The 23,299-nt window shown below is 42.9% G+C and overlaps 1 protein-coding gene across 1 annotated transcript in view; it reads right to left on the bottom strand.

The window, feature by feature from the left end:
- TMEM131L (transmembrane 131 like) overlaps positions 1-23,299 on the bottom strand; it is a 160,323-nt gene that overhangs the window by 73,549 nt on the left and 63,475 nt on the right. The window contains exons 4-7 of the mRNA XM_060012170.1: positions 13,948-14,016; positions 9,588-9,711; positions 8,139-8,255; positions 7,178-7,288 (exon numbers count right to left, since the gene is read on the bottom strand). Coding sequence (XP_059868153.1) covers positions 7,178-7,288; positions 8,139-8,255; positions 9,588-9,711; positions 13,948-14,016 — 421 coding nt within the window. The remainder of the gene's footprint in view (positions 1-7,177; positions 7,289-8,138; positions 8,256-9,587; positions 9,712-13,947; positions 14,017-23,299) is intronic.

The raw sequence follows: 23,299 nt of genomic DNA, 5'->3' as shown, positions 1-23,299 counted from the left end.
AATTTAAGTTCTTTTAACTCTCTGAGACAAGGTTATTGCTATAGTGACCCTATATGCTAGATTCTGAAAGAATGACAATTTCAAATATTGTGTTGTCCAAATAAACCACTGAAACATTCCTCAAATCTCAATGTCTTGGATCCAAAACAACACTAAAGAAAACGTTAAAAAATAAAACTTCTTCTGGGCCTCCTGGTGGCGCAGTGGTTGAGAGTCCGCCTGCCGATGCAGGGGACACGGGTTCGTGCCCTGGTCCAGGAAGATCCCACGTGCTGCGGAGCGGCTGGGCCTGTGAGCCATGGCCGCTGAGCCTGAGCGTCTGGAGCCTGTGCTCCGCAACGGGAGAGGCCACAACAGTGAGAGGCCCGTGTACCGCAAAAAAATAATAATAATAAAAATAAATAAAATTAAAAAATAAAACTTCTTACTTTTTCATGAGCCTAACACAACTCTATTTACATATGACATCCCACCATATACTTTACAGTTACAATCATAGAGTACAGTCTAGCTTATATTCTACTATTCGCTTGTCAGACATTTCTACATAAGCACCATAATTGTAACTTGGAAGAACTACTTAATATTCTACTATGCTGATATATTTAAATTTATCAAATCCTTTTTCGACTGGTGAGGTTTTAGGCTGTTTCTACTGTTTTTGCCGTTATAAAAATGCTGCCAAAAAAATTTTTTTTGCATATACCTTTCCTGGAACATGAATTACAAAGTCAACAATATGAAAATCATTACCTGGGAAAAAATTTAAAGCATACTGAGCCAAGACTGCCAATCCCAGCTCTGTCCTCAACCTCCACCAAGTAACCTAAATTCTAAGACCATTCTACAATTTCTAAAATAAGAATAATTACCACCTGCCCTGGTAGTAAATCTGTTGAAGGTCATCTGGTTGATGTGGTGAAAAGGTGAAGTTAGACAAATCTTAGATATTACGACTGGAGATATGCTATTTGGGGCTCTTAACTTGGGTGCCCACTGACTCATCTACCTATGAAAAACTCTGGGGGCTGCCCTCAATGTACCAAATACTAAGGTGATGCTGAGATTATGAAAATAAAAAAGAAACAGGCCCAGGCCTAGAGAGTCTCATGGAAGAACAGTGGAGGGAGACAGCCCGGGACACTAAATGTTAAAGCAGCTTTGAACCAAGCGTCGTGGGACCAGAGCAGAGACTGGCCTGGGAACCTGGAGAGGAGGTGATATCTGAACTGGGTCTCAAGCGACAGAATTAGAAGTAAAAGTGGAGTCAGAACGGGGGAAAAGCTTATGAAGGGGAGACAGTCTGTACAAAAGGATGGCATGGTCTAGCAGTGACGGGAGGTTTGTGAGGCCAGAGATGAGAAGAGCAGGGTGGTACCCCCGAGGCTGGAGAAGAAGCTGGACCCAGGTGACGAAGGACCTTGTAGGCCACGCTTGGGTGCTTGGGCTGGATCCTGCAAACAACAGGGACCCAGCAGCGTAGTGACCAGGGAAATAACGAATAGTTTTGTTTAAGAAGATATCACCAGCATGCGCAGCAGGTGCACCGGAGGGGAGAAAGCCTGACTGGGGGATAATCCAGGTGCCAAATGATGACAGGACTGCAACAAAAGCAGAGGGACCTCAGATTCTCACTCAAACCCACTGTCACAGTGACGTCTTGTCTGCTAGGAACGCTCACTCCATAAACGTCAAAGCAAATGAAAAAGAAGGACTAAATGAAAAGGCAAATTAATTCCTCATGTCTGCCCCCTCCTTCCCCTGAGCAGACACACATGTGCAGCAGAGAGGCTGCAATGCACACCCTCCTCTCACTGAACTCAGCCCCTGCTAGAGAACTCCTGGCCAGCAGGAATTTAGACAGAAGACTAATCACACAAACACTCTCGGCTTCAGCAGAAGAGTGAGCCACTTAATCCAGTTCGACTGAGCAGGAAAAATGCAAAAGTAAGATATGGATGGGCACAAACAAAAAGGACTGGAATGAGCTCATACTACAAAAAAACTGAGATAACCCAACGATTTTTTCACGGGCACCCTAGTTTATTTCACAAGAGGGACACATTTTTTTTTTGTTATTCCAAAAAAACAAACTGAGGTCTTGAACCAAGTACAATCTCTATGACATTATAAATAGTCACACTCTTTTTCCCCCATCCATAGAAATAAGATCAAATAAAATGGACATATTTCATCTGACCATTTTCCCTAAATGTATGCTCTTTCAGAAAAGGAGGATGAAATATAAAACAATGCCCTTTTCAGGGGGCTTTAGTAAAGTTATACTCTGTGACCTGGGGTTGGGCTCTGTCCTGGGGCTTTACAGGTGTTCATTTAGCGATCCAACGAGAGACAGTGAGCTCAGTGGAAGGAGCACAGGCTTGGAAAAAGACAGACAGCGGGAGGAAACTGGCTTTTGACCCTCATGGAAGTACTTAATTTTTCCTCCAGTTTGTATCCCTAAAATAAATCCATGGGTTTTTTTACTAGCATTATTTAAATTTGATTTTGTCATGCTAACTGAATCTTTTAGCAGCTCAGGAGACAAGACCAAGTGCTGCCACAGTCCCTCTGTGTGAGGTATCATGCGGTAAGCTGCAAGGGTAAGTGAGCCAAAGTGTTCTGATTACATAACTTTCTAGTTGCTACCTTAGGAAGCAATTTTAAGTATGTGTGAGCAAAGGCCAGTGACAATCCCTGTATCTGAAAGACTCAAGACATATTCATTTCTGCCTAAACCTTCTCGCTCTTTAGCTTTCTACCAGATGCACTTTCCAGCTCTGTTCTGGAGAAGATTCAGTCATGAGCACTCCTTCCCCCACCCTCCTTCCCCGTTGAGAGAAGAGACCTCTTGAACTCAGCACCCACCCCAGATTATGGGTTCTGGACCACGGGCAAAAGGTAGACAAAAACACGGGACAGAAAGAATATCAAAATAAAGATACTCCTTTCTGGAAAAGGACAGCCGGCAACCTTACAGCCACTTAAAACACAACTTGAACGCATTTTATGTGTGCAGTTTAAATGCGAAAATATTATAGTCAGGATTTTTTCTGAGGAATGCCATAATTATTTCTTAAGTCTAAATTTTGTAGGTTTTTGTTTTTGTTTCTAGGTGTAGTAAGCCTTGAAAAAAAGACTTTAAAGTTTCTTTTTCTGAATCACTGTAAAAATGAAAGAAATTTAAACAACTGCCTTTTAAGAAATATTTTTTGATATTTAGACCTCTCAATACTGGGTTCCAACAAAAGATCAGTCAAAAAAATTGAGTTTTACCTTCAAACTCTGAAATGTATTCTACATTGTCACGTCATAAGAGCAGGGACACTGTGCTGTGTTCACTGCCCTATCACTTCCTGGAACATTCAAGAAATGATACCTAATAACTAACTGTTGACTGACTGATGGGGGGAGCTATGCTCAACAGGGGCAGCCTTAGACAGTGACTTGACTAAACTCATAGATCCCAGTATAAATGAAAATGGAGAGAATCTACCATTGGGAACAGAGCTGAAGCTGAGACAGTCAAGGAGAACGCCGAGACACTCCAATGGGGGAAGAACTGTCTTTTCAACAAATGGCACTGGGATTACTGGAAATGCATACGAAAAGAATGAACTTGGATCCCGAGCTCACACTGTACACTAAAATGAAGTAAAAATGGGTCACAGACCTCACTACAAGAGATGAACTATAAAACTCAGAAGAAAACACAGGAGTAAATCTTTACAACCTTGGACCTTGTTAGATTTGACAATAAAAGCATAAGCGACCAAATAAAAAATAGGTGAACTGGACTTCATCGAAATTAAAAATAAAAAGACAACCTAAAGAACGGGAGAAAAATACATACAAACCATGTACCTGATGAAAGTCTGCTATCTAGAATATATAAAGAACACTTACATCTCAACAATAAAAAGACAAATAACCCAATTAAAAAATGGGCAAAGGATCTGAATAGACATTTCTCCAAAGAAGATACAAAACTTATCAAAACACTCAACATCATTAGTGATTAAGGAAACGCAAATAAAACGCAAATAAAAACCACATGAGGTATCACTTCACACCCACTAGGATGGCTATAAAAAACAAAACAACAACAAAAAAACAGAAAATAACACGCCTTGGCAAAGTCGCAGAGAACTGGAATCCTCATATATTGCTGGTGAGATTGTAAAATGATAACACTTTAGAAAACAGTTTGACAATTCCTCAAAATGTGAGACATAGAATTACCACATGACCCAGCAAAATTCCACCCTTACATACACACCCAAGAGAACAGAAGACATACGCCCACACAAACTTGTCCATGAATGTTCACAGCGACATTATTCATAATAGCCAAAAAAACTAAAACAAATCCAAAAAATGAAACCAATTGATAAATGTTTAAACAGAATGTGGTATATGCCTATACAATATATCATTTGGCAATAAAAAGGCAGGAAAAACTGATAACATGGATGAAACTTGAACACACTATGCTAAGGGAAAGAAGCCAATCACAAAAGACCACACAATTCATTTACATGAAATGTCCAAAATAGACAGATCTATAGAGACAGAAAATAGAGTAACAGTTGCCAGGGACTAAGGCAAAGAAAATGTTCTAAAATTAGACTGTGAGAGAGTGGTGACTGCTGCACAACTCTGTGAGTATACTAACAGCCAGCGGGGGTATACTTTAAGCGGGTGAATTTTGTTGCATGTGAATCATATCTCGATAAAGCTGCTAAATATAGATAAAAATGCAAAAAAGGAAAAAAGAAACAAAACAGAGTTTCGTACCAGCTAAAGCAGATACAAGAAAAGCCAAGTCACCGCCGTGGTAGGGGGAGCTGGCCAAAACTCGACTCAGCCCAAGCTCATGGGCCCCTCCAACGGCAGGCCCCGGGCTGGGCCGGGAGGATATGGAAAGCCAAGTCAGGTGGCCCCCGCTTTCGTGGGTCTTAAATTCCACGAGTGAAAGAGAGAGTGGCTAAGTAAACACACTATGTGGGCGTGGGATTATTTCACCGGATACGAGTCCTAAGGGGGAAGGAAGTCAGTTGTACTGCGGGCCAACCGAGGTCTGGAACTGAATGGGAGAGACAGCAAGATCCTTGGAGAACTCAAGATGAGAGAGGAAGGATGAAGTGAGGGTTAACTGTGAGAAAAGCTGGGGGAGGGGCGTCTGGGGAAATGGCAGGCACAGAGGTCCAGGGGCAGGAGGGGAAGAGGCAGTGTGAGCAGCAGAGGGAGGGAGGCGTGGGAAGGACGGCGCCAGACCGCGCAAGGCCTTCCAGCCACACGAAGGGTTCCGTTTAAGTCCTAAATCCTACGGGAATGCACGGAGAGCAGGTGACTGACGAGGTCCAACTTGCATTTTGGGGAAGAGGACTTGAAAGGGCTGAAGCAGACGCTGGTAGACCAGTTAAGGGGCTGCTACAGTGGCCCAGATGAGGATGGCCTGGATGTGGGGCAGGGCAGAGGGCACCACGGCAAGGACGGGATCTGCCAGGAAGAGCGGATGGCAGGCACGCTCTCATCACACCAAGGCCTCTGAGGCCCTTAATTCCACGTATCCTTAAATTAACAGCATTAACTAAGGTAATCTGAACACCCGCCTCAGTTTCAATGCTTTTATCACCACTAACATGGCACCAGGCACTCAAAGCTCTCAGTCACCAGAGAAACCTGGCCATTCCCAGCTGCCCTCCCTCTCCCCCCGCTGAAGGACAGCCCCAAGATAAGGCTGAAAGTGCTCACAGGAAAAGCCCTCGCTGTCAGCACATGCAAATTAAACTTTCTCTAGGCCTTCCAAGCCCTTACAAAATGCAGGTCAGATCACAGCAGTCTCCAGGCTAAAACCTTTCAATACTGTCCCACTGGTTTTAGAACTTAAACCAAATCCAAATTTACAAATAAAAAGAAATCTTCCTTAAAATCCTGAGGAAGGGCTATTCCATTTTATTAAAAAATGGAAATAGTATGTTAAATCCCTAAGAATGACCTATTGGGTGGCAAAGCACCCAGACATTACATTACAGGTAAATTAATTTTGCTTCTCTCTCCACTGGAATGAGAGCTCCATGGAGACAGAGGTGCCAGACTCATGCCTGGCCCAGAGCAGAGGCGCAGTGAAACTGATGGTGAAGGAAAGCCTGGTTACCATGACCTAGAAGAAGTCCGAGCAGTGGGCTTTAGTTATTCATTAAAAAGAAAGGGTAGGGCTTCCCTGGTGGCGCAGTGGTTGAGAGTCCGCCTGCCGATGCAGGGGACACGGGTTTGTGCCCCGGTCCGGGAAGATCCCACATGACGCGGAGCAGCTGAGCCCGTGAGCCATGGCCGCTGAGCCTGCGCGTCCGGAGCCTGTGCTCCGCAACGGGAGAGGCCACAACAGTGAGAGGCCCGTGTACCGAAAAAAAAAAAAAAGAAAGAAAGGGTAGGTAAGGTGGTAAGCTTCACAATATGTTGGGTCAAGTGCTTTTGGAATTTCAACAGTTATCCACAGTTGCAGGGAAATATAAATAATCGAAGGGAAAAAACGGCCAACCCTATAAGCGATTAATGAAATACGCATTAAAAGAATTTTAAGGTTCCATTATATACCTACTAAGACATTGAAAACATTTCTCTCCCCTGAGCCACACCCAGGCAGGACTCATGGTAGGAGGGCGGGGAGAGGGAAAGACGCTTGCAGGAATGTCATTACCAGTGACCAGGGAGGGTCTGGCTCCCTGAAAAGCACCCTGGCGAGATTAACAAGCCCTATAAACCGGTTGGTAGTCTTTAACTACAGAATCCTCTTTACAAAATACACCCCAAGGAAACACGTAGTCCAAAGGAGAAATAAAGAAACCTGTAAAATATGTACACGGCCTAATGGTAAAAATAATGAAAAACTGGACACCCTGCAAATGACCAACAACAGGACTAAGCAAACTATGGAATATCAACACCGTCGACTATACAGCCGTTAAAAAGAAGTATACGGATTTCACTGACACTTTACATACATACATTATCTCCATATGTACCAGGATTCTTTCCAAAAGCGGAACATGTTAAAATCCCACTTCTGACTAGGTAAAAAGGTCTGTCTGTACTCTGTGTAAGACACATAAATGTAGAGGCTACAAAGTTTGGTATTTATCAGCATTCAAAATAAATGTCCTACGAAAATCACCTGTGTTTGTGAAAGCTGAACGCTCTGGACCTGTGGAAGCAGAAAGTAAGCATTTGGTAGCTGTTTTATGGACCCTTCTGCAGAGATTCTGCGAGTGCCAATGCCAGATACCTGCAGGGGAAAAAAAAAAAAAATCTATTACTTTTGAAACACATTTGACATCATGCTGAAATACCTTTCCAAAGGAAATCTGTGTTCGTCAACTTGGCCGTCAAGACTATTAATCCAATTATTATATTTATCTTCGTCCCCAAAAAACAAAAATGCAACAAAAGTTGCTGTACTTAAGCTGAATGTTCCTCAATGCGGCAAATCTCTTCAGAAATAGACAACTTTTCTGATATGGGACCACGAGTTACATGAAATCCTGTAAGAATTAGCCACCAAAGTGACAGATCTTGGCACTTAAAAGAAAGATGTCACAGATACCGCTTAAGATAAAGATTCCTGACTATTTCTGTGACCAACAACAAAATGACTCCTCTCACTCACTCCCCAGTGCTTTGCCAGAATAGGGAGCTCCCTGGGAACGGGCCCCCAAGCATGCAGTCCGTGTCCCCAGAGCAGAAACAGTCCTGAGCCCGGGAGAGGAGGAAGCAAAACCCCCAGGGGCCGCCCTCACAAGCTTCCTATCCCTGGACTGCTGGAGATGAGCGTCGTGAGTTTTGAAACCCCATTATATTTTATACTAGAAAACCGTCGGATAGATTTCTCTGTTTTGTTCTGATACCCTTTCGAGATCCAAGGAGCATTCCAGCCGTGCACCTTGCACGAAAGATGGCCACCTGGCCCGTGAGGCAGAGGAAGGAGGAGGGCTGGTTAGCTGGACATCAACTAAGCAGCCTTATACTTGAATGACATAAACTAGGTGGCAACATTTCCAAAAGGCTTTTCTTTAACACCCGAACTCCTTCATTACGTCAACAGCCAAATTATACGACCAACAGAAAAAGCTACTTACGTGATAAGAAAGAACTCCATGTGAGGAGGTATTAATAAATAAAGAACTTTCAATGCTTCCTTCTTCAGTAGGTAAGAAAATAATTCTGAAGGACGTTTTCCCCATCGCTGGAATTACCTGAAAGAAAGCTACCTCATTAGCCACTTGGAATGGCCCCTCTTTGACAAATTGTCTTTCACAGACTTTCTTCTTGACAATTCCTGTTAACAGATATTTGCGTATTCTTGCACCCTTGATTTATGTATATCATGAATCCCCGAGAATGTCCAAACAGATCAATATCCAACAATCTAAGAGAAAATATCAAAGAACACACCGCGGACTTAGGGCAAGACAGCTTTCACCCCGAGTGGAGCCACGTGCCTCATACCTTTCCTTTATCCTCCTCTTCCTCCCCCATGTGTTCAAGGGCCTGTGTCTAACACACTTCCACCTCCACTTAAGTAAAGACAACCACCGGTGTACCGACATGTTGCTACTTAGTAAAAGTCAGGGACGGCGTTTATCTGGATAGACTGTCATGATCAAAATACTGGGCTCCCCCTTACTCCACTTCCTGAGTCCCAGTATTAAAAAATAATGGGGATAGTAAGGAAAATAAACTCTAGTAGTAACCTGGATCTTCATTAAAAGTTAAAGACATTTTAAAAGTTTAAAAATTAAAAGTTAAATTGAATTAGTAAAATTAAGACTATTAGGGACTTCCCTGATGGTCCGGTGGTAAAGAATCTGCCTTCCAATGCAGGGGATGCGGGTTCAATCCCTGGTCAGGGAACTAAGATCCCACATGCCGCGGGGCAACTAATCCCACGCACCACAACTACTGAGCCCACGCACCACAACCAGAGGGAAGCCCACGCTCCGCAACAAAAAGCCCGTGCACCACGACAAAGAGCCCGCTTGCCACGATGAAGACCTGACGCAGCCAAAAAAGTAAATAATTTTTTAAAAAATTAAATTAAATTAAAACTATTAGAAGATCAGGGTTTTGAGCTCTGTGTTATGGTGCGTATTAGCTTCACAAGGAACCACTCACCCCCTTTAGGCCTGTATTTAGAAAAGAGTCCTAACCATCCTAGCACGCTCGCCAGGTGAAGAGATCACCACTGTAAACTTGTACTAGTTACTAAATGCTTCAGCACTGGTAGTCACTACGAGACAAGTAATATTAAGGTTCTTTAAGTATGAGAAAGTCGTATTGAATACACACGCATTACTACCTAGTTTAAATTCGTTAAACTTTTTTTTTCCCACATAATCAAGAGCCACCAAAATTATGAATCTGAACAACTGAAAAAATAAATGCTAAAGCAAACACATCGAAGGAAAGCGTCTGGGTAGCAGAAAAAGGGGAGACAGGCAACAGAAAGTGAACAAGCTACAGGCAAAGAAAGCAAGAAAAGCTGGCAGCCCGCCACAGCACAGCTTCCAAGACGCGTCCACACTCACCCTGCAGTGAACGGGAGGCACATGGAAATGTCCCGCAGCTGTAAACACGGAATTCACCACGACCTCGCTCTCCCTGCTAGGGTTATACGCATAGAGAATCTTTGCTGCAGGGTGTCCCAGGAACCTAGGCGGGGAACAAGGAAAAAACGCAAGGGATTGTATGGTTATAAACAAAATCATCCATCCATCCATCCATATATACACTCTAAACCCAGAAAGCTGCTGAACTTCATTACAAAGTTAAAAGCAACAATCCTATTGTTAATAAAGCATTCTATCCACAACAGTCAAAAAAATTTTTAATCCTTTCTTTTACAAGACACTCACCCCAACCCACAGTAGCACCCCAACTGATTTTTGTATTAGAAGAATTCAACCCATCGAGGCCATTGAATGCTTCCCAAAAAACAGCTAGGGGGAACTAGGTATCTGTCTGACGTGGGTCTCTAATGCAAATGGAAATATGTTTAGGTAAGAAACTGTACTCATAGAAAGAGCCAATATTCTTAGGGTTCATTTTCTGAGCAATACATTTAAAGATACTTTCGGGGGGAATGGATTTCAACTGGCAAAGAGACTGTGTTAAGTCTTATAAAAGAAAACTTAATTGTTAAACACCATTCTTCCGAGAAAAATGAAAGCTCTGCAGCACTTTCTAGCTTTGGCTGTTATCCATTTAAAGCATGAGTCTTTCAGAAAACTCTAATGAAAGCTTTGGCTCCTCCATCCACAAACATGCACACAAAAGTGTTATACATACTTTCAAAACTTTCCATGACCCTCAGAGTTAAGAATCTCTGCTCTTCAGCAAACACCCTAACTAATGGAAACCTCGATGTTGAATCTTTTCCACAGGGCTCTCCATCTACAAGGTGGGCTCTGACAAAGGAACTTCAAGAGGAAAGGGGCCAGTTTCTAGCCCAGCTGCCTGGAGCTACCTGCAATGTTCCCTCGAATCCTTTACTCCGATTGCTACTACCCAATACCAAATTCACTCCAGTTAAACCGTGTTGTGATAAATAGAGAGCCAGCAAAAATTTCACTTAAGTCATCTTTCCAGTTTTAACACCCTCAGTGGCAGAGGCCCAAATAAACGGTTCTCTTTAGTATGGCCTAGAAGTGAAACTATATTCTAAATACAGGAAAAAAATCATCTACATTATGTTTGTGTTTTTCTGATTTTGTTCCAATTTCTCTTATATTAAAAACTAGGGGTTCAGGGTTTCCGTGGTGGCGCAGTGGTTGACAGTCCGCCTGCCGATGCGGAGGACGCGGGTTCGTGCCCCGGTCCGGGAGGGTCCCGCGTGCCGCGGAGCGGCTGGACCCGTGGGCCGTGGCCACTGGGCCTGCGCGTCCGGAGCCTGTGCTCCGCGGCGGGAGAGGCCGCAGCCGTGGGAGGCCCGCTGTACCGCAGAAAACCACCACCACCAAAAAAAAAAAAAAAAAACTAGGGGTTCACAGTTGAATATTAAAAAAAAACATGTGCTTTAGGAAAAATTAAGTGCATGCTGTTTCTCTTATATACAATAGGATTTCCAAAATACTGTATTAGTGTCATCAAATCCTTGGAATTTTTCTTTCAGCTTTTCCTTCTACTTTTAATCACAAGTCTTAGTTGGAGACTCAGTATGTCCAATATGTATTTTAAAAGTCCTTAACAGCCAGTTACAAATAAAATACAGTAAGTGTGATTAAAATGTTGATTTTTTTTAGAGTGTTCTTAAATAAAACAACTAAAAATTTTTTATACTATCATAGCACTTCAGAAAGCCCTGTGTCAGGAGTACTAGGCTCACATCTGCCTTTTCCCTCAATTAAATTAAATAAATAAGAACTTCCATGATTTTAGGTTTTACGTGAATAATATGAATCAATCAGCAGTTATTAATACTTATCCTCAAAGCTTTTGTTTCCTTCACATAATTGGAATACAAGATTTTTAGTTTCAAAGGATACAAACGTCTCCCCGAGAAACACCTTAAAAAATAAGACCACAAAACTGCAATGTAACAGAGCCCAGTGGCTGTGTCCACCAGAAACCTCACCAGACCTAACAGAGAATGCTGGCTGAAACCTAGTCACCACAGTACTATTTTTATCTTATTTTTTTTTAATTCTATTTTTAAAAGTGTTATGAGGATAAGAATTTCCTTCACTAGTGACAACTGGAAGATACTCTATTAATTTAATACTACAAAAGAATGATTAAAATTTCTTATGAATGATTAGCACGTTTAATCTCAGGACCAGCAGAATATTAACCCTTAACATAAACCCTAAGAAGTACGCAGGGGGCAACTGAATAACATGATCCTGATTCTGCATCCTAGAGGGAAACCAGAACTGAGAAGGAATGAGGTTTGCTCAAGGTCAACGCCAAAATAAACAATAGCAAAACCTGACCTCGGGCAGTGAAGAAAGGAGAACTCTCTGGTTAAAATGTATATCTCATGCCTATGGATTAGACCGTTTGTTAGATGCAAGGTAAAACTTGACTAATTTTTTTAAAGTGTTCTGATTTAGGCTATATTTTGTTATTATTGAGTTTTTTTTAACTTCAGCAAAAATAATTTATTCCCATAACCATATCCTGGATCTCAATTATGAGAAAAATAGCATGGTACAATGCTGGCTTAGAAATCAAAAGATTTACTCTGTCACTTCCAGTAAAATGACCTTGGGAAAACTGCATTACTTCTCAGCAACAAATATATGAGCATTTGTAGTACATGCTCCAATACAGAGATATTTGGAAATGATTCTCTCTCTTAGACAACACCTACCTCCAATATCCTTCCAGGATTGCGGTTAAGACTCAACTCACAAGAGACAAGCTTGTACTTTAAGAACTATAAACTACTACATAAACAAAACTGAATTATCCAAGGGTGATTCAAGTCTAAAACTCAGTAACCTTTTCAAATCAAGAACTTTAAACATTCCTTTTCAACATGCTTCCGGCTATTAGAACCAGAAATTGATGTGCAGAGCTAATTAACATACACAGATAATACATACATACATCCAATCATGTGCACTGACGACTGTAGGATATTTTTATATTACTGAAGAGTAAATATACTATGGACAGCCAGTGTCCCATGAACTGGAATTGTTATCCTAATCTAAGTGTATTTACTACTAGCCATCTTGTTATATCTACCAATCTGTAACATACACTTTAAAGTAGGTTCTGCACTGAAATTTCTTTTTACAATACTTTTGACAAAAGCAAAGTGAACTCAGAATGTGAAATCAGTGAGGTTTGATTATAAAACCTCATTCTTTACCTAAGAATAAAAATATAAAAATTCAAAAACAAAAAAGTAGGCGCCTAGACTCTTGTAAAATCAGCAAGCTCCCTTCGCGCTTTTATCACTTCTTCCTTTTACAGACTCTCCTTAAAAAGCTCAACAATGTGCTTTTAAATTTAAAATTCATTATTCTTCATGGCAGCTCTGATATTTTGATGATCAGAAGGAAATGGAAAGAAGGAAACCAGATGAATAAAGGAGAGCACACCAGGAGACCACCACTAACTCACCCCAGATGCTCTCCTAGCACCATGGTTATTTCACTCACATAACTTTTCTTGTAACTGAAAAAAGTTCTTCATAAAACTGAAGTGACGTTCCAGGCTGCTGAAACAAGCAGAGTTTTTAATCCTGAAACACTCTTTTACTTCCACCTCGAAATTCGACTAACGTGAAATCACATCTACTCAGTGCAGCAAAATTCTGCATCCAGGGAGTCTTAACACTTCATTACAACCAACATGAGTCCTGAAGTTCCCTCCTGAGCACAGCTTCACCCTTCTCTTCCTTAATTTCTCTGAGTTCCCAGATCAGTCCCTCAACCGACACTCAGATCACATCCCCTTCATCTCATGGTTCTCAACAAGATGTACTACAAGGAATTACAGCTTCCATGCTGTCTTCCCCACTTAACTTGTTTCCAAAGCCTCAATCATAGTAACTAATGTATGTACAATTTTGAATCCCAAAGCATAAGGAGCAGTAAAAACTGAGTGAATAAATCAATCTAATTTTAAAAATTCAGAAACCATCAATATGTAGAGTTTTTCGTTATAAAATAACCTGCTTTGTTTCAGAAAAACAAGGACTTACTATCGACTTAAATTATACGGTACATTCATTAAAAACTAAAGAAAGGGCTAAAACAACTCTTACACTCTCCTTTTCACAAAAATGTTCCTTTTAACAAGTTCTAGGATCAATCTCTCTTCATATTATCTATATATTTAAAATATATTTAACATCATACATATACATAAGAGATATCCTGAAAGCAAAGAGTGTAAATAATAAATTACTAAAAATTATAAAGAGAAGATACTTACTGAACTCCAAAATCTAGAACTGATGGCTGAAAATGTAAAGCTTTTCCACTAAATAGCTTGTCTGAGAAGCTAAAAAAGACAAGACAAGACAGATTAATTTTTGTTGTACTTTTAAAATTTGAATGCTGAGTTAAGAGGATATACTTAGGCCGATAGCTCTCGTAAGATATAATTTTACTCCCTTATAAAGGAGTCGGAACTAGATTTTAAATGTTAAAGCTGAATTATCTGAAGCCTAATATAATTCTACAGCTGCAAAAATTTAAGATACTCTTAGATTATGGTTGGTATAACTTCATACCAAATATATAGATTCTATAAGCATTCAGATAAAAAATGGAGATAGATTTAATTTTTAATAGGCTTCATTTCTGGGCGAATTCAGGAAACATATCTATTTTCACAAACCCCAAATCAAGAAAAGACACACAAGGGCGGGAGCTGAGGGTAAGGGGTTGCAGAGGGAGGCAGCTTCGGCCTCCACATTCGTTAGACAAGTTGTAACAGGGAAAGGATCAGGAGCATAGCCAGGGTTGCTCCCAAAGGCTGAAACCATCACCAGGTCTGTATTTTTAAGATTAACAATCAAATAAAATCTCATACGGCAGGTCATATTTTCAGCAGTTGTTAATCATTACTATGATTTCATTTTCCTTCAGAACCAAAAGCCAGAAATTAAAATACTAAAAACCATATAAAGACATTAAAAAATAAGCTATAACAATATATATACATACTTAAAGACTTAAAATACAAAATATATGTAAAAATATATATAAATATAAAATATATACACGTGTGTGTATCAAGAAAGTATTAACTGTCATACGACATTTCTTTTAAGAAATTCTTTTTTTAAAAAAAAAAACAGTAGGTCCTTGTTGGTTATCTACTTTAAATATAGTAGTGTATACTTGTCAACCCCAAACTCCCAATCTATCCCTCCTCCCCCATCCCTCTCCCCTGGTAACCATAAATTCATTCTCTAAGTCTGTGAGTCTGTTTTGGTTTTGTAAATCAGTTCATTTGTATCTTTTTTTTTTTTTTTTTAGATTCCCCATATAAGCGATATATTTGTCTTTCTCTGTCTTACTTCACTTAGTGTCACAGGACATTTTAAAAGCCATGTACTCCAAAAATACTTAACTGGAGAAGCTCCTAAATGTAGCATGCATAACTGTTTTCAGAGACTCAAGTAAGTTTTCCAAAATACAATCTTTCCATGTTCTCCTCCCGCAAAGTAGCCCTCCAGCAAGCACAGTCCAGAGGCTGGTCCAGGAATAGACATTTGAGTTTGAAACTTGCCGGCCCACAGAAACGCTATAACCTTCAGCAAGCCCCTCTCCCATTTTTCTTGAAGGTGCAAACAATACAGAGAACCCCTTCCAAGATCCTCATCTCATAGGAAGAATCCTGGTTGCAATCTCTTCTTCCTCTCTCCACTTTTCTGTCTCTGGGTAAGCTTCCCTTCCCCCATCCCCTCTCCTAAGAATCCTTTCTCTGCTATCTCTTACCTGTATCTCCTTTATTCTACCTCAGCATCAACTGTATTAATAATAAAGGTGACCTCAGTGTCCATCTGCCAACCTCCTCCCTCGTGTCCAGCTCGGGCAGGTGAGAGGTATGCTATTTACTGGTCTCTCTCAAGCCCCAAAAGGCCAGTACTAACTCCATGACTTGCTTGCAAAAAAAGGCCACAAACACACACCCCGTTGCCTCCAGAAATGTTTTAAAGAGCCACAGGAGGCGACATAAAGAGTTGTCAACATCAGACGCACCACAGTCACCCCCACTCCAGACAGAGATGGTCAGGGCTCAGCATTCCAGAAGGAAAAGAAAACAGGCAACTTCACATGCCAAGAATGATCTTAGAAAAGTCAGGCTACTGTATTAGTAAAAAGTAAAATAACTAATGAGAGTCTTCTTCCTGCCTTGGGTACTGAAAGTGGATTTATCATCAGATTTCACACACAACTTCTGAATGAAGACGAGGTTTTGGAGGATTTAAGTAATTCACCCAAGATCACATAGTCACTAAGAGGCACAGCCAAAATTCCAATGCAGATCTGTCTATCCAGGTCAGAAACCTGAACCCTGCATGGAGTTCAAGTCCATCCAAGTTCACATGACCTACCCAAGGAACCAAGGCAGTGTCACCTGCCAGGACAGGGGCAGGGCTTCAGAGCTGAGACCCAAAGCCGTCACTTAACTTCTCAAAAGTCCCAGCCTTAGTATCTGTAACATGAAAATAACAACGGTATCCACCTTATAGTTATCATGAGGTTAAAATGAAATAATAATGCCTTTGCTACACGCCTGGCACATAGTTAAGTGCAATAAATATTAGATCGTGTTACTAAGAGGATGACTGTCATCTAACAGCAAAAGCAATGAGAACAGATGGAGAGGCCAACTGAGCGTGGAGTCAGAGCTGACCTCAGGATTTAGAAGTCCCAAATGGGGTAGTAGTAATTATCTCTGAATAGAACAAGTGAAATATAAACCTGGGCTGTCTCACACCATAACAAGAGTTTTCTAAAACCCACGAGCAGGAAGTTTTTCATACCCGGTGAAAATCAGACATTTAAGCAGTATGGCAGAAACTTCAAAGAAACTATTTTTTGACCTCACAATGGAGAAATAAAACCATGTCAGTATTTTTTCCTAAAAGTCACAGAACAGATTTATCTTTCTCATTTGGTCAGTTTCAGCTCACTTGACTTTACAATCTGGAAACCAGATCAAGTTGTACAAGGAGATTTAACATCACTATATGAGTTAAAAAGTTAGTTCCCATAGATAAAACCATTTTAGACACAGGTACTGACCTGGAAGGATCTCACGCACATACCTATGACCTCGAGTATTAAAGACTGACGGGGGAAAAAAGCAGCAAACTGCCAAAATTTAGTCAACCATGGACATCAACAATTATCCTCAAATATCAGTGCTAGCTAGGAAATCATAGGACATCATACTGTGTTTAAAGATGCCAAAGTTTTCATTTCTAAATCGACAACATCAAAGAAATAACTTAAGCCTCAAGAGCTTCAGAAATAAAAGATACACTGTCTTCCCTTTCCTTTTTCTCTCAAAAATCAGCATTACCCTCTTCACATCTGTACCCTTAACAATACGGATGATTCTTTTATGTGGAAGTCCACCTGGCCTCTGGTACTCTTAGGAGTCCCCACATCTGCCATAAAATAAAGGCATGCATCTTGTAAAACTAAATTATAAATTCATGCCATGTATTTCTAACTCTCACCCTTTCCCCATCTGCAAGATGATTACAAGGAAAAGCCCTTTATTAAAAGAGAAAAATAAGAGCGAGCCTGTTCTGCTTCTACAGCAGGAACGAGGCACAGAAATAAGACATAAAATTGACAGCAAACTGAGGCGAGGCACTCTTGTTATATGGACCCCATCCCATGCCCACTTATTCTGAAGATGCCCTCCTCCTGCAAAGAGTCGCGCCTTCCCTCAGCTTCAGGACATGTGGACAAGGAATTCCACACATGCTTTTTTGAAAGAATACCTTTGCTTAAGATTACCTGACTTTTTTATCTTCTTTCTCTCTCTTTTTTTTAACTTTGGCCATTTTTTTTCTCTGTATATAAAACAAAGAAACACAGTTCGAAAAAGTGGCTAGTAAGAGGAAAGAAATTTCACTAGAAATGAGAAGACCTTGGGTCAGGTCCCAGCCAGGAGCTCCCACGTGACACAGGCTTGGTCTCCTCTTCAGAAAATCGAGGGGGCTGGGCTGGATGATGCCAAGATCCTTAGAAAAGCACTCGGATGCCCAGTCCTCCTTCCTAGGAAAATTAAATCGATCTGCGAATATCAGACACACCCTTTAAGAAAATTCAATCCAGTAACTTGGATATAAAAATGAATTAACTATAACCAACTGTTCTTGCCATTCACAAATGTTATCCAACCAAAACACATCATTTCAGACGCAATGCTCCTCCTCTTGGGAACGAGCATCAGGGCCCAGGGGCTCGGGCCCCTGCCTCACAGCCCTCGGCTGAATTCGGTGTGGCCCAGCTGCACGGGGCGCGGGCGGCCGGCTCAGAAGAGTCTCCCCTGAAGATCGTGATCCACGAGGCCGGGCCAGGCTTGTGTGCCAACAGGCAAAACTCAAAGATCAAGAGAGTTCGAAGCGCAGGGGAGGAGACACTTACTGAAAGAGTCAGGAAAGGCTTCGAGGGCTGGGCTCCACCGACAGCAACCCTCAATGGAAACTGAACCAAGGCACCTCCAGCCAAGCTAACAGCTTGAGGAAGCACAGGTCACTTTGGAGAACACCCTCTGAGCATCTGGTGGCTCCAGCCAGATGCAGAGTGGGGAGCACAAAGCCGGGCGGGGCAGTGTGAGCAGGGAGGAAGGAGAGCGCAGACGGGAGTGCAGCCCTGAGACTGAGAAGGCACTGCCACTGACAAGGCCACTGCATTGTTAATCCCCTTGGACCCTGAGCAGGAAAGAGGGACTTCTAGGACTCAGCTGCTATTCCCAGGGACCATGGAGGAATTCAGTACTTCTCCCTTATGCAATGGAACTGGAACCCACCGCTGTACAGATATAAGAAGCCCCAGCCTGCAGCAGCCCTTAGGAATCTTGCCCACAGTCAGACTGGCCACCGCAGGGCAAGGCCTGCACAGCCCCACCAATGGCACTGACGCTGCCCTGAGTACCCCTCGGACCCATCGGTACCAGCTCTAGGGCCTTCAGTTGAAGAACAAACGGCCCAGGCTGCATGATTTATGAAATGAGCTCTGTAACTACACGAGTTATAAAATTCTACATCATAATTTTGGTAGTACAAACTGTGTTCTGCTTTACTTTTAATTTAAAATTACTTCTCCCCAGAAGTCTACTGAAAGGAAAAAAATATGAAATACACAGGCATGTCTACTTAAGTTAGAAATGTCATTCTTCCTGGTAAATTAACTATTCGCAAAGAACAGCTTAAAAATGGAGGCAGAGGGACTCCCCGGCGGTCCAGTGGTTAGGACTCCGCACTCTCCCCGACGAGGGCACAGGTTCAATCCCTGGTTGAGGAGCTAAGACCCCGCAAGCCGCAAGCCAAGAGGCACAGGGGGGAGGGGGAAATGGAGGCAGAAACTCGTATTCTTCCCCATTAAATTCCCAGAGGGGAAAAAAGTCATTTGGTAGTAGACGATTTTCCTAGTTTCTTCTACTGTAGAAGCCCTGGGCTTCAAAATCAAAGTCGAGGAAAGTCCTTGGAGCAGTACCAACAGTGGTCTGTTGGAGGCGGTCTCACTGACAAGAGATCTGGGATTTCAAGCCACCTGGCGCGGTGACGGCCAACCCCTCCAAGGCCAGGACAAAAGTCCTCCACAGCAGTCCACCCCCTGAGTTGCTGATGTCCTTCTCCATCCAGAGGAGGTGTTCCTTCTCTCAAAGACGACCCCTACCTCGCCTTTCTGCGTGGGTCCTGGGCTGATTCCAGGGCCTCCCAGCCCCATCCTGCCCTCCCCAGGGTTTTCACCATCTCCTTACCCGCGCCGTCTTGCTCGTCCACTTACACACGTGAAACTCACGCCCCTTCACTTGAGAAGAGGCCCTGATGCTTCTCACCCGCTCCAAGCCCTCTCTGCCCTTCGCAGCAAGCTGCCGGTGAGAGTACCGATGACCGCAAGCACGTCTACCGAGCACTTACAGCGCACGGATGCTGTGTCAAGCGCTTGCTTACCCCGTGTAACCCCGTACACCCTGTGGGCACTGTTAGTACCCCGCTTCCACACACACGGACACAGACGCGCTGAGCGCTCGATTACCCCGTGTAACCCCATACACCCTGTGGGCACTGTTAGTACCCCGCTTCCACACACAGGGACACAGACGCGCTGAGCGCTTAAGTGACCTGCCGAAGCCCATGTAGCCCACTTAGCAGCCGGTGGTTGAAGGGGACCGTGAACCCGGCTCAGAGCCCCTCCCCACACTGCCTCCGGCCCCCTTCTCTCCCGCATCGCCCCCTCCCTCACCGAGACTGCTCTTGCTAAGGTCTCCAGGGATAACAAGCTGTGACCTCGGGGACCGCGCTGACTCACTCTCGGGGCTACTCTCTCCCGGAGTGCCCTCCCTTGGTTTCTAAGCCGTCCCGCCCAGTCTTCCTCCCACCCCTGGGGCTCCTCCTGCTCACCTCTCCCAGGTCACCCCTTCCTCCGCCCTTCCTCAATTCTCACTCTTTCTGGACCATCACACTCACCCCTTAGGCTCACCCATCACCAACAGGCTGATGCTTCCCATACAGACATCTGGATGTTTCTGGCTGTCCAGCATCTAAGCTTCCTTACCACATTCACAGATTTGCCACTGTCACCCCTGCTGAGCTGTGAAAGGGCCAATGACAGGTGACCTTGAACAACACTGGGGCTCAGGGGCTCCGCCCCCACACAGTCAAAAGTCTGCAATAACTTTACAGTCAGCCCTCAGGATCCGCCCCCTAGCTGCGGTTCTGCGCCCACAGGTTCCATCAACTGCGGATCGTGTAGTCCATATCGATAGAAAGAGAGCACGTCTAAGTTCACCTGCACAGCTCAAACCCGAGTTGTTCGAGGGTCAACCGCCCTAGTTTTAGTGGCCGAGCTTGCTGCCGGGCGCCAGCACACGACCTAGACTTGGCCAGGCTCACCGGCCCGGGGCAGGGCAGCGGCTAATGATGCCACAAGGGAGGAAGGAGGTGGGGCTGTTCTGGGGTAGTAGCCACCACAGACGGGGAGCGGCAGGGGCCGGGGCGTCCTCAGCAGTCTCCTTCCAGGACACGCTCTGGCTGTGGTTCTCGCTGCAAAGTCCCCTGCTTGCTCGTTTGTTTTCTGAGCCTGGTTCTTAAGTCTTCCTCGAGATTCTGTACGCTGCCCAACATCTTTTCAATGAATTCCTTTTCTGCTTAAATCAGCCAGGGTCGGTTTCTGTGGTCTGACTGATTCATTTCCCAAGCCTGTGTATCTGTGGCCTGGACTCCTCTGCTGAGCTTCTGACTCGTGCTTCCATCTGAAGCGGACACCAGCCCGCAGACGGCCCCCCGGAACGCCCAAACACAATCCAAGATGGAGCTCAGCGTCTTCCTTGGTCTCCCCAGTGGTTCACGGCGCTGTCTGCCCCTCCTGGTGAGCGACAGCCAACCCGCCCAGCCGGGAGCCCTGCTGACACCCTGACTTCTCTACCTTTCTTAACTCCACACGCGGCCGACACTGAGGGCTGTCCTGGCATCTGACACGCTGATACCACACAAAGCCATCCCCTCCTTCTAGTCTCACTAGCAGGACCTTACATTCAAAAGACGTTACATCTGCACGTTAAAGAATTTTAAATATATTATTGCGTTTACACATTTAATCATACCACAGTCCACATGCTATAAAGAACGCCTTTAGTTAAGTGGTTAAATAACCATGCAAAAACCTATAAAAGAAAAGGCCAGTAATTAAGCGTGTGTTTCCTACTCCCAGCCCAACTTTCTCTTTACTGTAAAACATGGCTTCTCATCTACAGTTTAAAGACTTAACATCTTTTCCTAGACTCTACTATATGTTAAAATAGTTTAAAATGATTTTTAAACCTGCAAAATACATTTTGCACTACCTTTCAGCTCTAAGACAAGTTAGCATGAAAAAGTAAATCAGTACTAGACGTCTCCAGCAGTAACAGTCTTGGCCAGATGCTACACGTGGTGAAGAGGAAGCCAAACAGAAATTCACACAAACGATAAGTGAATGGGGAGACTGGGAATGAAGGCCTTTTCCTCCTCAATCATAAGTGGACAATGCCAGCTTGTGCAATACGGTAGCTATATTTAGAAAACCAACCAACGTGCCCATATAAATTTAGATATTAGTTCTCTGAACATGAACAAGCTGGTTGGTTTTCTTTTTTAACTGAACAATTGTTGACTTACACTATTGTTAGCTTTAGGTGTACAGCAAAGTGATTCTCATATATACACGTTCTATTTCAAATTCTTTTTCATTATAGGTTATTACAAGATACTGAATATAGTTCCCTATGCTATACAGTAAATCCTTGTTGTTTATTTTATATATAGTAATGTGTATCTGTTAATCCCATACTCCTAATTTATCCCCTGCCCTTTCTCCTTTGGTAACAGAAAGATACTCGCTGACATAGAGAACAAGCTATTTTTTAAAGCTCAACTATGACCCTTTAAGCAACTTGGTATATAAATATCACTTTTTCTTCAACAAAATAATTTTATTTCCTAACACATGGCAAACATATATATCCAATGTGTACTCATCTTGCACATTTATTCACAGATGACTTCCAAACTACAACCGCCTTGATATTTAAGCAGGAACTAAACATTACCTTAGTTGATATGAAAAATGCTTTTAGATGGATAACAGTATGAATATACTGGATTGGTCATAGCAGAATTTGATTAATTAGATTACTTCTATCAACTTAAAGCTTGGGAAAGCCACTACTTTTGCATCTGACGCTCTCAGACGAATAGGATGCAGCAATATCGGCTTGTATTCCAGAGAAATTCCTTTAGTTTTTCTGGTGATGGAACCACCATCACCAGAAAAAAAGCGGCAATGTCAAATGCCACCAACACTAATTCCTTCACTCTACCTGCATCAGACATTACCGCAGCCAAGGCAGTTTGACCTAAGAATCCAAAGAAGAATAAGAGGCTGCCTGACTTCCATGGGCCTACAGTCTCACATATCACTCAAGGTGGAGCACAGTCCAGAAGAGGGAAAGATGCTGTGAAGCAGGTTCAGAAAAGCTTTCTGGACGAGACGGCGTTGAGCAGGACCAGAAGGCTGGATGTGCCGTGTTCAGGTGAACATGGAGGAAGGGGTTCCCGACAAGGGAAACACAAGTGACGGCGCACGGACTTCAGGAAGGTTGGTAACACAAAAACGGAAGAACCTAAGGGGATTTCTTATAGTTTCTTGGGAGGATGAAAGAGTCATCCTATATAACTTCAAGGTCCAGAACAACATCTGAATTCAAACACAATGCACTGATTGACTTTTTTAATCCCAACGTGAGCAAATATATCAAAACAATGTCAGGCAATTACGAAGAATATTAGCAATATTGTCCCAAAAAATCTAATGAAAAATGCCTAAGCGTTTTAACTGTCCTTTGAAGGGCCAGCCCTCCTGGCCATGGCATCTGCGCGCTGCAAAGAGCAAGGATTCGCGTGCTCTGAACATGCCCCTATTCAACAAGCTCAAGTCCTCTCCCTTTAAAAGAGAAAAACAAAATCTACCCTCTGAATGAAAATTTTTTTTGAAAACAGGAATGTAGAAGAAGCTCTTCTGACTGGCCTGTCAGGCTTTCCACTTAA

Source organism: Delphinus delphis, chromosome 5 (assembly GCF_949987515.2).
Source record: "Delphinus delphis chromosome 5, mDelDel1.2, whole genome shotgun sequence".
Lineage (NCBI taxonomy): Eukaryota > Metazoa > Chordata > Mammalia > Artiodactyla > Delphinidae > Delphinus > Delphinus delphis.
The sequence above is the reverse complement of the archived record's forward strand: the minus strand, read 5'-3'. Positions and strand labels throughout refer to the sequence as shown.